Source organism: Diabrotica virgifera, chromosome 1 (assembly GCF_917563875.1).
Source record: "Diabrotica virgifera virgifera chromosome 1, PGI_DIABVI_V3a".
In the NCBI taxonomy this organism is placed as follows: domain Eukaryota; kingdom Metazoa; phylum Arthropoda; class Insecta; order Coleoptera; family Chrysomelidae; genus Diabrotica; species Diabrotica virgifera.
In genome coordinates, this window is record NC_065443.1 from 301764742 (window position 1) to 301779539 (window position 14798).

At 31.7% G+C, this 14798-nt stretch overlaps 1 protein-coding gene across 2 annotated transcripts; it reads left to right on the forward strand.

Annotated features, from left to right (window-relative positions):
- Window positions 1-262: 262 nt before the first annotated feature.
- LOC114340789 (facilitated trehalose transporter Tret1-like) lies at window positions 263-14301 on the forward strand. 2 transcript variants are annotated; one of them, XM_050642235.1, is made up of 3 exons: window positions 303-572; window positions 2102-2307; window positions 12907-14301. In XM_050642235.1, exon 3 carries the CDS (start codon window positions 13020-13022, stop codon window positions 14265-14267), a length of 1248 nt encoding a protein of 415 aa, XP_050498192.1. In that variant the 5' UTR covers window positions 303-572; window positions 2102-2307; window positions 12907-13019; the 3' UTR covers window positions 14268-14301. The 2 variants fall into 2 exon arrangements, with proteins under 2 accessions (XP_028147361.1, XP_050498192.1); XM_028291560.2 differs by lacking the exon at window positions 2102-2307 and having other exon boundaries at window positions 263-572.
- Window positions 14302-14798: the final 497 nt, after the last annotated feature.

A 14798-nucleotide genomic window follows, 5' to 3' on the forward strand; every position in this document is an offset into this window, starting at 1 on the left:
CACGCCAGGACTATTCGCTTTATTAAATAAACTTAAAAACAACCTGCTAGTTTTCACAATCATAAACTTATCAGGATCGCACGTTCCACAATTAAAACTTCCCCTCTTCCAGTGTTCGCATACATCAAAGTTTGTTCGACTTATAGACACCGTTATGCTGTTAACACATTTTCAGCTTGCTATTAATCAAGTTTTTTTTGGTACGCGGGATCCAGGCCTATTTATCTTTATCAGAACTGTTTAAAATTTAATTAATAAGAAAACAGTTCTAAATAAATTGCGGAATATCTCTCTCGTGCTTAGCAACTATTTAACTTAATGATCCTGAAGTAAATATTCAAGACTCGTCTAGTATAAAAACAAACCTGGGCTTTTATGTCGTTTCAGAATGTAACTCTGTTACTGCAGACACTGCAGACCATTGCTATGAAGTAAAATACCGAATGGCAAAAGGTGGCAGTTTAGCAGCAACATGACGAAAGGCACCATGAAGACTTGTGAAAAACCAAAGAACAATGAGACTGAGTCCGAAGTGGGATGTGTTTGGCCGCAGATTGTAGCAATTTTGGCAGGTAAGAAATATAACAACTTTTTTTGTGGCTGTTTTTTTATTTACAAAATTGCATCAACCACTGCGGGTTATTAGCATGGTACAATAATTACATAAATGATTAAAATGTTACATTAGATTTTGTGAAGGAGTCTTGCATTTTTTAAAAAGTTTATAGTTCTATCGTTATTTAAACCGTTTAAGCACTCTTTGGATGTAGTCGGTAATCCACCTTGATGTCGCTCTAGGGTGTACAAAGGGCAGTCCACTAGCACATGGTTCACTGTAGTTACACAATCACAACTGTAGCAAATGGGAATTTGTTCGTTAGTTAGAAGGTAATCGTGTGTTAACTTCGTATGGCCTATACGTAACCTAGAGATGCATACTTGGTCTCGTCGCTTGCGTGGAAGATTGTATACAGCTACCTCTTCTTTAATGTTCTTCATAGATGTCTCTGAATTGTTCCAGAGAAGTTGCCAATTCTCACTTATTTTGTTTTTAAAGTATTGCTTCAGGTCGCTATGAACGCATTTAGTGACTAATGTTGATTATGGATTTTCTGTTGCCTCCCTTGCTAACTGATCAGCTTTTTCATTTCCAGTTATACCACAGTGTGACGAAACCCAAAGGAATTTAACATATCGATCGTTTTCTTGACATCTCATTAGTTCTGACTTTATAAGCAATAAGATGGGATGTTTTGCGTATAACTGTTTCATAGAGCTGAGGGCACTTAAAGAGTCGGTTATTATCAAAGAATTTTTTATGTTTTTATTGTTTACAAATGTTATTGCTTGCAAAATAGCAAGAAGTTCTGCGGAAAATACGGTTGATTGAAGGGACAGTGAGAAGGAGAAGTCTTGATGTAAAGCTGTAAAAGAAGCCCCTACCCCATTGTCAGATTTAGACGCATCTGTAAAAATGTGGAAGTCCTTAGCAGAGTTTAATTTCTCTGCTGCTTTCTTTTTAATTATACTATGTGGTGTGTCATATTTGTCATGGATAGTAAGACTTGTATCACAAATAGGCAGCTGCATTCTCCAAGGAAGTTGATGTTTAAGGTTAGAGACATTGTATATCTCAGGAAAATGTATGTTTAAGCTATTTTGTAATCTTTGTATCCGGATATAAAACGGCGGACTTAATCTTTGTGAGCTGTTAAATGTCGATGTGAATCTGTCAGAAAACGTGTTTTTAAATGTCGGTATATGTGGATTAGCAGACAGTTTAGCTGCATATACAAGGCTTAGGTAGTTTCTTCTTAGTTTAAGGGAAGGTTCACCTGATTCACAGTATAAACTTTCAATCGGGCTAGTATGATGAGCTCCCAGCGTTATTCTTATTGCTGTATTATGTACAGGGTCTAGTAATTTAAGTATTGGTGCTTGGGCTGAATTGTAAGCAACTGCGCCACAATCTAGTTTAGAACGAATAAGCGTTCTGTAGACAGTTATGAGTGTTTGGAAATCAGCTCCCCATTCTTTGTGAGATATGCTTTTCAATAAACTTTGAGTTATTTGTCGAAGATGAAAAATATGATCTTTCCAGGTTAACCTATGATCTAGTTTTATTCCTAAGAAGGTAGTTGATTCAACATAAGCAATAGGTAACGAGTTTAAGGTGAGATTAGGTGGTAATATGATGTTTTTGGGTTCTTGCTAAAGAAAATTGCTTTTGTTTTGTTTGGACAAAACTGTAGACCACATCTCTCTGACCAATTTTCTAGTTGATTAATAGAGGCTTGTATATATCTGGTAAGTGTTAAAACATTTTTTTCTCTAGAAAATATGACAAGATCATCAGCAATTAAGCATGCTTTTACTAATGAACTAAAAGATTTAGAGATATCATTAATCGCAATAAGGAACAGTACTACGCTTAGTGTAGAACCTTGTGGGATGCCGTTAATTTGCGTTTTTGGCTCTGAAAAAACATTTCTACACGAACTTTAAACTGACAAAATTTTAGAATTTTTTTTATAAATTTAAGGATGTTACCTTTGATTGACCATCTGGATAAGTTTTTTAATATGTCAGATATCCAAATTGTATCATAAGCATGAGTTATGTCAAAGAAAACTGCTAAACACCCTTGATTGCATCCAAATGCTTCATGAATTTGGGATTCTATATCAACTAGATTATCTAAAGTAGACCTTGATTTCCTAAAACCACTTTGAATAGGGGTAAGAAGTTGTTTATCTTCTAGATACCACAGTACTATATTGCTTACCATTTTCTCCAGAATTTTACATATAGAACATGTCAGCGAGATCGGTCGATAAGACTCAGGGTCTGATTTACTTTTTCCATGCTTAATGACTGGAATAATAATTGACTGGTACCAACTATCTGGAAATAAATTTTTTGTCCAGATAAAATTGTAAATTTTTAGTAAGTATTGTTTACCTTCTTCTGGTAATGATTTTAAAAAGGCAACTGGAATGTTATCAGGTCCAGGACTGGTATCTTTTGTACAGTTTAATTTACTATTATTATCCCATTGTCTGTTTTCAAAAATGTTTCAACAATATTTTCTGAAGTGAAGTAGATGCATATACGATCGTTAACAATTCGGGATATAGCAAGTATATTTTTGGGGTCAATTGAGTTGGCTACAGCATTCAGGTAATCCTCGATTTTTGAATTTATAACTGAATTTATTACAACTGCTTGTTTTTTGGACGGAAATAATATACTGGTAGGTTCATTTAAAACTGTTGAATATAACTTTGGTGGAGTAGCATCATTTTTGGGAATTTCTTGTTGAGGAAAAACATTTGATGATGAAGCTTCGTTCATATTGATCTACGGAACCTGAGTACGGTCCTTACACCAACACGAAATCATTGGTAATAACTCGATTTAATTAAATAAATTAAATAACTTGCAGTAAATGTCCAAGTATCAACAATTTTTGTCGATAATTTACACTTTTTCACTTTTAGTATTCAACGTTTATAAACAAACCGCAAAAACTAGGTGTGATTAAAGTCTGGCTGATTGTTTCTTTAATTATACGCCAGGGCAGATAAATAAAAATGAGCGATTTCAGGGTAAAAATCAATACAGATATTTGAAGGTGCTAAATCGTAGGGGGGACATAGTTAATTAAAAATGCATACAGAGGTACTCGCAAATCAACCTCAGTTTTTTATAAACAAAGGCCAAAGTCAGAAAATATTGTTTTTTGCCTGTAGCATTTTTGTATCATATTTACAGCAAAAGTTATATTATGAAAGTTGTGTATCATAAAAAAACGATTAATTTTAATTTTTCTTAGTTAAAATTGATAAATAATGAACCGAGATAATTGCAAAAAACCACATTTTTTGCACTATTTTATAAATGTTAATAACTTTTACTAAATATCCCCTAAGGAACATATTGCACCTTGATTATGAGGTTATTATGTGCCTTTATTAGAGTGCAAAGTATCACGAAGATAGTTTTGTTAGTTTACATGTTACGTTAATTGTTTATCCAAAACATTGAATGTTTAAACATCTATTGTTGCCCAAGGAGTATTTTCAGAGCTTTTTAGCAAAGTGAAATGAGTTCTTAAAGACTCAAACTACTAAGAAATTAAAAAAACGATACATTTATTATTTAAATGTTCTTAAACAAGTCGTTTAATAAATAGTGAGTTTTTTCCTTATAAACAATTAGAATAACTTTGTTATTTTTCACGACAAATAATTATAATTAGTTGTATCAGAAAAGTGGTAAACAAACACACATTAAAAACTAAAAGTAAACTTTCTATGACCAATAATACCCAAGTTATACTTTTTTTTTGAAAAATCATATCTATATTGTTTATAAATATTAAGAGTCGAAATTTGCACAGAATCATAATAGACATCTACAAATATTTTACATTGCAATTAATAACTACAGTGTATCATCTATTTAAAATGAGTAATAACCCTTTAAAATAAAGGTACTCAAGCTGACTTAAGGACCGTGTGATGGGGGAAGGATCTCTGAGTCCGCTTTCGCGCGTCGAGATTTTGATATTGAAATTTCAAATTGGAGCGCTTGAAAAATTTTACAATAACTCCGCTTCCAGAGAACCTAGAGCCTTCATTTTTTTTTAAATTGGGGTAACTCGACGAAATATTAACGACTAGCTAATTTTCATTCACCGGAAAAATCGGGAAATTCTGGAAAATGAACTTTTTTATTCAACTTTCATTTACAACGTTAACACTAATATATTTCAATAAATATTTTCATAACATATAAATTTGTAAATAAATAATAGAATGTACAGTATATGTATATACAGGGTGGTTCATCGTATTTGCCTCGGTCTCTGTACGGAAAACGATTGATATTTAAAAAAATTCTTCACAGCCATTTACAGGGCCATTAACACTACAATCTAAAACTAATAATAATTATACAGGGTGCTTCAAAAAAGAGGGGTAAATTAAAGTTATATTTTCTCTTATGGAACACCCTACACGTGAGCCATTTTTGAATTTTCCTTAAAAAATAAGCTATATTTTTATAAGGGTTTCCTATATCTAAATACAGGGTGTTTTGATTTATTTCGATTTTTATAAGAATGTAAGGTTTTAGAAAAAAAAATTAATATCTACAAATCTAAGAATCGGTGACAAATTTTTTCTTGGATCTTTATAATAGACTATTCAGCATATTGGAACAGATATTTATTGTAATAAAATTTATAATTATTTAATCGGACATTTTTAGATTTAAAATTTATTTAAAAATAAAAACATTCAACAAAACTGAAAACATAAACAAAAACATACCTCATTATAGGGCCAAAACTAGTTTTAATGTGTATCTACAAAAACACATAATATGTGTTTTTGTGTTTTGTGTTTCTTCACAATACACCAGGGTAGAAAAATAAATATGAGCGGTTTCAGGGTAAAAATCAATACAGGTATTTGAAGGTGCTAAATCGTAGGGCGGATATAGTTTATTAATAATACATACAGAGGTACTCGTAAATTCTTAGATTCGTAAATACCTATTTATTTTTTTTTCTAAAACTTTACATTTTTTTTAAATTGAAATAAATCAAAACACCCTTTACTTAGGTATAGTCTAGCTTATTGTTTCAGAGCAGTTCAAAAATTTCATCAGGTGTAGGGTGTTCCATAAAAAATATATCTTTGATATACCACTCTTTTTTGAAGCACTGTGTATAATTAATATTATTTTTAGATTGTAGTGTTAATGGCTTTGTATATTTCTAAGAAGAATTTTTTAAAATCAAGTCGTTTTCCGTACAGACACTGAGGCGAATAAAATGAACAACCCTGTATATAAATAAATATATACATACTATAATTATATTTTAATATTTATTCACAAATTTATAATATTTTATGAAAATATTTATCAAAATATATTAGTGCTAACGTTGTAAATGAATGTTGAATAAAAAAATCCATTTTCCAGAATTTTCCGATTTTTCCGGTCAATGAAAGTTAGCTAGTTGTTATTCTTTCGTCGAGTTACCCCAATTTAAAAAAAATTGAAGGCTCTAGGTTCTCTGGAAGCTAAGATATTATAAAATTTTTCAAGCGCTCCAAATTGAACTTTCTATAGCAAAATCTCGAATAGAGAAACTGGACTCCGACATTCTTCCATATCACACATTCCCAGCTCAGTCAGCGTGAGTAACTTGACTGTAAAGGGTTATTACTCGTTTTAAATAGAAGATATTTCGTATTTATCAATTGTCATATAAAATATAGATATTGATTACGATGCTGTAAAAATTTCAACTTTTAATATTTATAAACAATAGAGATGTGATTTTTCAAAAAAAAAAGTAAAACTTGGCTATTATTGGTCCTAGAAAGTTTTTTTTTCATTTTTATCTGCATTTTTTTACCAGCCTTTTGACACAACCAATTATAATTATTTATCAGAAAAAATGACAAAGATATTCTAATTGTTTACAAGGAAAAAACTTACCATTTTTTTATCGAGTTGTTTAACAACATTTAAAAAACAAACATATTATTTTTTTTAACTTTCTTAGTACTTTGAGTCCTTAAGTAGTCATCTCACTTTGGCAAAAAGCTCTGAAGACACTCCTTGGGCAACAATGATTGTTTAAACATTCGATGTCTGGGATAAACATTTAACATAACTTGTAAACTAACAAACAGATCTTCTTGAGCTTTTGTAAACTAATAAAGGCACTTAATTACCTCATGATCAAGGTATAATAAGTTCCTTATGGCCTATTTGGTAAAAGTTATTAACGTTTCCAAAATAGTGCAAAAAACGTGGTTTTTTGCAATTATCTCGGTTAATTCTTTATGGATTTTAACTTGTAAAAATTCAAATTAATCGTTTTTTTGTGATACACAACTTTCATAACACAACTTTTGCTGTAAATATGATACTAAAAATGCTATAGTCAAAAAACAATATTTTCTGACTTTGGCATTTTTTTATAAAAAAATGAGGTCAATTTACGAGTACCTCTGTATGTATTTTTAATTAACTATATCCTCCCTACGATTTAGCACCTTCAAATACCTGTATTGATTTTTTTCCCGTTTTTATTTTTCTACCCTGGTCTATTATTATCTTTAACTTATTTGTCAAATATATATTCGATTGGTTCTAACGTGATATGCTTATACCTATAAATAATCTAGTCTGTAGTTTGTGCCGATAATGGGTGCATAGAGGCCTATAGGTCTGGATCCCTCGTACCCAAAAAAAGTTGATTAATAGCAAGCTGAAAATTTATTAATAGCTTAACGGTGTCTAGTCGGACAACCTTTGATGTATGGGAACACTGGAACAGGGGAAGCTTTAATTGTGGAACAGGTTAAAAATTTGGAACGTCAGGAAAATGACAGGAAATATGACAGTTGATAAATAGCCGTCTGATTTTGCATGAGGGTTTAATGAAAGGGTAACAAATCAATTGGAAGTTCTTTCCGACAAAATACATGGGAAGTTTTCGTAGTTTGATGTTCCAAATTTTTATCCTGTTCCACACGTAAAACTCTGCCTGTTCCAGTGTTCCCGTACATCAAAGTTTGTCCGACTAGACACCGTTAAGCTATTAACAAATTTTCAGCTTGCTATTAATCAACTTTTGTTGATACACAGGATTCAGGCCTACTAGGTCTGAACTAATCTTGAACTTCCTTTTACAATTTCCTGTTTCTGACTCTTATATATTATAAAATCAATGGGAAAATACCCAGTAGCTGGCTGTATACCATAATTAAAAAATCATACAGAAGTAAAAAACTCGTTTGTACAATGGTATAAAAAAGTTTATTAAAAACTATTAAAAGTCATCCAAAAGGATTTGCAAAACGTTTTCAATCCAAATTAGATCATCTTCAGTGCGTTCTGCCTAGTACATGGAACTAGCAACCTTATGAAATAGGTAACATCGAGAAATATGGTTTACATGATGACTATATAATATTTATAGCGACTCCAAGTCGATGTTAAAAGATTAAATGTGTTAGGAGTGCTCAAAGGGCAACATGGTTCTCTGCTCGATAAAAAATCGTGGTTCTTGCCAGTTCAATCTTAAAAAAAATCATTGAACTGGCAAGAACCACGATTTTTTATCGAGCAGAGAACCATGTTGCCCTTTGAGCACTCCTAACACATTTAATCTTTTAACCATCGACTTGGAGTCACTATAAATATTATATAGTCATCATGTAAACCATATTTCTCGATGTTACCTATTTCATAAGGTTGCTAGTTCCATGTACTAGGCAGAATGCACTGAAGATGATCTAATTTAGATTGAAAACGTTTTGCAAATCCTTTTGGATGACTTTTAATAGTTTTTAATAAACTTTTTTATACCATTGTACAAACGAAGTTTTTTACTTCTGTATGATTCTTATATATTATGTATCTTTATATTTTTAAGTTTTTTTTGATACTGTTTACATTTATTTGAACTTGTGCTCTGTTTTCATAGATAAAATTCAATGAAATGGTGTTTTTACAGATTTTGTAAACTATTCTCGTTTTGGTAGATATTCTTATCATTTCTTGTTTTTAGTAAGGTATTTATTTAACTTAGATCTACAAGTATAATATTAATATAGCTAAGTTGCATAGCAGATTTAAGATAAGATTTGTAAATAATATTTTAACGTTGTGCAGACATATTTTTTGAGCTTATATGATAGCTCGCTGCTTATTTTTCGTTTCTTTTATTCCTGTCTCATTTGACTTCACTTACAACCGATTCCTTGAATGTTTTTTTGATTTATATTCGGTTAAATATATATTTATGGGTACAGTTCCTCGAAGGGATAACGCGTCTCTAAGTTTTCGCAGATGATTATACTCAACGTATCTTAATGATAGCGAAAATAAAAAAAATAATATTTTAAAACAGTCTGCGAATACGTATAGTATAACGAACAAAGTTGTTACGAGGCTATGTTCTTTTTAAAATTGACGGTAGATTTACTTAGCCTAGATCTTGTAGACAATAGCCTGCTTTTAATTGAACAAATCTAAGGATGGTGTTGGACCCTCCGGATATCAATTCTGATTGTTTTGTTTGTTTTTGTTTGTAATATTTGTTTGCTATTATGCGTTTGTGTAATGTGAGTTTATGTAGTTATATATATATATATATATATATATATATATATATACAAACAAACAACTAGTTTATTAGGGTTGCAGTCAGAAGGTTGGCCAGGATGTTAATGACTGCAACCCTAATAAACTAGTTGTTTGTTTATATCGACAGTCACTAATATCCAGTATTTCTTATATATATATATATATATATATATATATATATATATATATATATATATATATATATATATATATATATGAGCGGCCGTGGAATAACGGCATAAACGCTGGCCTCATACGCCAGTAGACGTGGGTTCGATCCCTGCCAAAGACAAACCATTTTCATTTCCAATAATGACACGAGCCGTTTCACCGTGCCTCGGAGAGCACGTAAAGCCGTCGGTCCCCCTGGGCTAGTGTATATCGGCACTAGTTACTTAAAACAGGGTTAAAGATGTAAATAGCGCCGGAACTATCCGAAAGGATCTCCCCGGCAAAAATGCCATACGATATTATTATTTATTATTATGCAGTTATATATTTATTGCATACGAATTGTGTGTAATTGTAGTCTCAGTTTTCTATTTTTGTTGTTGTCGTTGTTGACTTCTTCTTCATTCTTCTGATGAGTTTGCTACACATTTTTTTTTATTAAATAGGATGAGAGCTACTTTTTGATTATTCCTTTTTCATGTCTTATTGATGCATTTTTCCATTATACTCTGTGCTTGTTGTCCCAACCATGTTTGCATATCGGAGATTTGTCTGTATATTGTTTTGGTATATCTAAATCATATTAATCAACTAAATCGATTAAAAATACTGTTTTCTACTAATTTAAACAATTGTTCTAGTTCCATATTTGTAGTTTTCCTTCTTAATGCTTATTTTTGGTAATAATAACAAACAGGTGCTTAGTGTGGTTTTCTTTCATCTAGCTACCCATTTTATTGCACTTGTATTTTTTTTACTTTATGAAACACTTATAGTCTAAGAGCTAGTGAACCCTCCGACTAACGGTCTTCCTGTAAGGCTAGAAATTTGTATAGTGATAATTCATAGCACACCAAGGCTAAAAACCATGACCTGGCAGGCATCAGCCCTGCACGTGCATCTACAAGGTAAATCGAAAAGTGCATAGTTTAGGGGAAAATAAACTTTCTCCTGTAAGGTTTAAATTTAAGTATGTGTCTGAGTAAGTCATTTAGAAGAAATGTGTACAATGACAAGCGATTCTGAAGAGCATAAGACCTTGCCAGGCGAGGGGAAAGATTAGGGGTTTTTCGTAAAATTATCTTTTTTGCATCGAACAAAATTTTTTTAGGTTTTTTAAATCATTCCAAACAGAAAAGGTCTTTAGTGATCTTTCTCTTAGGTTAATAGTTTTTCTTATAAGCGATTGAAAATTTTGAAAATTGCGAAATCGGCCACTTTCAACCCTAAATCGGACATTAAACTAAAAATTTCAATATTGCCAAGGTAGGTAGATATTCTTTAAACATTTATTGATGAAATCCCGAAGAGGTTTTTGCAATACAATATCGAAAACTCCTTTGTTTTTTAATTGCCAATCAAGCGGACGCGACACTGTAGTATAAGTGAGGACGTTTGAGTTTGCATAAATTCATTATCTCGACAAAGGGAGAATTTGAAGAGAAATCCTCAAAAAGGTCGATTTTTATTCTAAAATTATGACTTTTAGCATATATATAAAACTAGTGACGTCATCCATCTTGGCATGATGACGTAATCGATGATTTTTTTAAATGAGAGTAGGGGTTGTGTGATAGCTCATTTGAAAGGTTATTTAATTTTCTATTCAGTAATATAAATATTAACATAATTATTTATACAGGGTGTACAAAAATTTTTTTTAATAAATTAATTTAGACAAAAAGAAGAAAAAAATTTTTTGTACACCCTGTATAAATAATTATGTTAAGGTTTATATTACTGAATAGAGAATTAAATAACCTTTCAAATGAGCTATCACTCAACCTCTACTCTCATTAAAAAAAATCATCCACTACGTCATCACGCCCAGATGGATGACGTCACATTTAAAAATAAAAATCGACCTATCTGAGAATTTCGCTTGAAATTTGCCCATTCTAGAGATAATGAATTTATGCAAACTCAAACGTCCTCATTTATACTACAGTGTCGCGTCCGCTTGATTAGCAATTAAAAACAAAGGGGTTTTTGATATTGTATTGCAAAAAACTCTTCGGGATTTCATCAATCAATGTTTAAAGAATATATACCTACCTTGGCAACCTTGCTACCTTGGATTTAGGGTTAAAAACGGCCGATTTCCCAATTTTCAAAATTGTTAATCGCTTATACAGTGAGCACGTAAAGGTTGGAATACATTCATTTTCTCGAGAATGGACGATTTTGGAAAAAAATCCCAAAACAGGTCAATTTTTATTTTTAAATTACGACTTTTTGGCATATATATCATACTGGTGACGTCACTCATCTGGGCGTGATGACGTCATCGATGATTTTTTTAAATAGTAATAGGGGTCGTGTGATAGCTCATTTGAAAGGTAATTCAATTCTCTATTCAGTAATATAAAGATTAACATAATACTTTATACAAGGTGTCCAAAAAAATTTTTTTTAAATTACATTTATTGACATAAAAAGAAGAATGCATGTAATTTATTTAATTCAAAATACATTTTACCGCTCTCAGAAAACAGAAAACAATGTTTATTTGAAAAATATTCATTGCTTTTCGCTTAAATTCAATGTTCAAACTGTCAAGAGGAAGGTGAGTGGCTGCTTTAATATTGAATTTAAGCAAAAAACAATATTTATTTGTCAAATAAACATTATTTCCTGTTTTCTGAGAGCAGCAAAATGTATTTTTGAATTAAATAAATTACACAGATTCTTCTTTTTATACCAATAAATTTAATTAAAAATTTTTTTTTGACGCCCTGTAAAAATAATTATATTAATGTTTATATTACTGAATAGAGAATTGAATTACCTTTCAAATGAGCTATTACACAACCCCTATTCTCATTTAAAAAAAATCATAGATGACGTCATCACGCCCAGATGGGTGACGTCACTAGTATAATATATATGCCAAAAAGTCGCAATTTAAAAATAAAAATTGACCTGTTTCGGGATTTTTTTTCCAAAATCGTCCATTCTCGAGAAAATGAATTTATTCCAACCTTTACGTGCTCACTGTATAACAAAAACTATTAACCTAAGAGAAAAGTCACTAAAGACCTTTTCTGTTTGAAATGATTCAAAAGACCTAAAAAAAACTTTGTTCGATGCAAAAAGAAAAATAATTTTAGGAAAAACCCCTAATCTTTCCCCTCGCCTGGCAAGGTCTTATGCTCTTCAGAATCTCCTGGCATTGTACACATTTCTTCTAAATGACTTACTCAAACACATACTTAAATTTAAACTTTACAGGAGAAAGTTTATTTTTCCCCTAAACTATGCACTTTTAGATTCACCTGATAGATACACGTGCAGGGTTGATGCCTGTCAGGTTTTTATGTCATGTCAGGTGTCATGGTTTTTAGCCTTGGTGTGCTATGAATTATCACTATACAAATTTCTAGCCTTACAGGAAGACCGTTAGTCGGAGGGTTCACTAGCTCTTAGACTATTATATCGATTAGTTTCTTTATGTCCTAGATAAAGTACTTTCATGTTTTTGATATTTAGTGCAGATTTCTTTTTTACTTCTTCATTCTTCATGTTAATATATGTATATTAATATTTCTATTTTTTTAGCCTGCTTGGGTGCCTTCAACGACGGAGTACTGTATGCCTGGACATCACCTTTCCTAGTAAAATTAGTTAACGACAAAGAACACTACGACATTTCTGAAAGTGAGGCAAACAATATGACAATTGTACAGCCCTTGGCCATGGTACTTACTGGTTACTTCTTTTCCAAATTGACTAATCTAATAGGAAGAAAAAAGACTATGCTGCTGGTAGGCGTACCTCAAGTATTATCGTTGTTAATTTGCGCATTCGCCAGAAGTGTATATGTGTTCTATGTCGGAAGGGTCTTTGCTGGTATAGGGAGTGCGATAATTTGGTCAGCCCTGCCGGCTTATGTTGGAGAAGTGGCTTCACCAGATGTTAGAGGAGTATGGGGCAATTCCCTCACTTCCGTAATTTATGCTGGACAGTTCTTTATCAACGTTGCTGGAAGTTACTGTGATATATTAACAGCTTCTTGTATATTTAGTTCTGTTTCAGTTTTATTTTCTGTAGTTTTTTACTTTATGCCAGAGTCACCTTTCTTTTTCATTATGAAAGGAGATGATGAGTCTGCTAAGAAGTCTTTGAGGTTTTTGACCAGGAAAACCAACGTTGATAAGGATTTTTCGATGCTTAAAAATGATGTTGATAGACAGATGTCAGAGACTGGTAATTGGAAAGATCTGATTTGTATTAAAAGCAACAGAAAGGCTCTAACAATTGCTCTATTTTTAAGAATAACCCAGACATTTAGTGGAAATGCAATACTGACTCAATACAATCAATACATTATACAAAAAGCTGGAGGAAATGTAAGCCCGGAAACTGCATCCATTATTTTTAGTGGTCTTTGTATAGTTTTTAACATTTTCGTAATCAGTTTCATAGTTGACAGGTTTAGTAGGAAAGTCTTGTATTCATCCTCATTAGTCCTTTGCAGCATGGCCATATTGGCATTGGCTGCTTATCTATACTTCGATGAATTTGTCCCTAACACGGATCTGGACTCTGTGGCTTGGTTGCCATTAACTTGTCTCATTACATTCCAGATAGGATGGTCCTATGGCTTGGCAGTCATTCCAACTCTAATGATGGGAGAACTGTTCTCAGTTAGTATAAAGTCAAAGGCTATGCTTATTATGATGGTTGCCTTGGGAGGAGGAATATCTTTTGTAAATGTATTGTTCAATATTTTGAATAGTGTTTTGGGAACTTTTGCTCCATTTGTCTTCTTTGCGTTATGTAGCATTGGAGCAGCCATCGTGTCCTTGTATATTATTCCTGAGACTAAAGGCAAGACTTTGGAGGAAATACAAATGGATTTAAAAGCATCTTCTAAAGATAAAAAGAAAAACAATATAATACCTGCTATTGAAGCTTAGTACAGTGAAATAAATAAATACATATAAAACATTACATATAGTTATCATTTTTACCTTTATTTTTACAAAATTTGTCACATTATCAGTAGTAATTGCACAAGAGCTCTGAAATTATCGAATTTTTCCCGAGTGACACTTTGACAGTTTTAATTTCACGAAGGCCGAAGGCGAGTGAAATTATGTCAAAGTCTCACGAGAGCAAAAATTCTATATTAATTTCAGAGGTCGAGTGCAATTTGTTGCGATTATTTCATGAATAACACTGTTCAAAACCAAAATTTTATTGTAATTTATTTATGTAAGTACCATTAAACACACAGTTTTTATAAATATTTGACGATTGAAAGTCATTACTTTTATAATTTTTAAAACATTAATTGTCATTAATGTCACTGAATGTATTTTTTCGTAGCAACGAAGGGCATCTGACGTAATATACTTAACGACGGGAGATTATAAAAAATTATCGATTTAATTCAGATTTCTGTAGCTTTCTATTGGTCAGAATCTCCTATGAATGAAATAATCAAA

Coding starts and splice junctions, on each gene's coding strand:
- LOC114340789 (XM_028291560.2), top strand. CDS start 473: ATGACGAAAGGCACCATGAAGACTTGTGAAAAACCAAAGAACAATGAG. Junction 573..12,906: donor GATTGTAGCAATTTTGGCAG/GTAAGAAATATA, acceptor CTATTTTTTTAG/CCTGCTTGGGTGCCTTCAAC.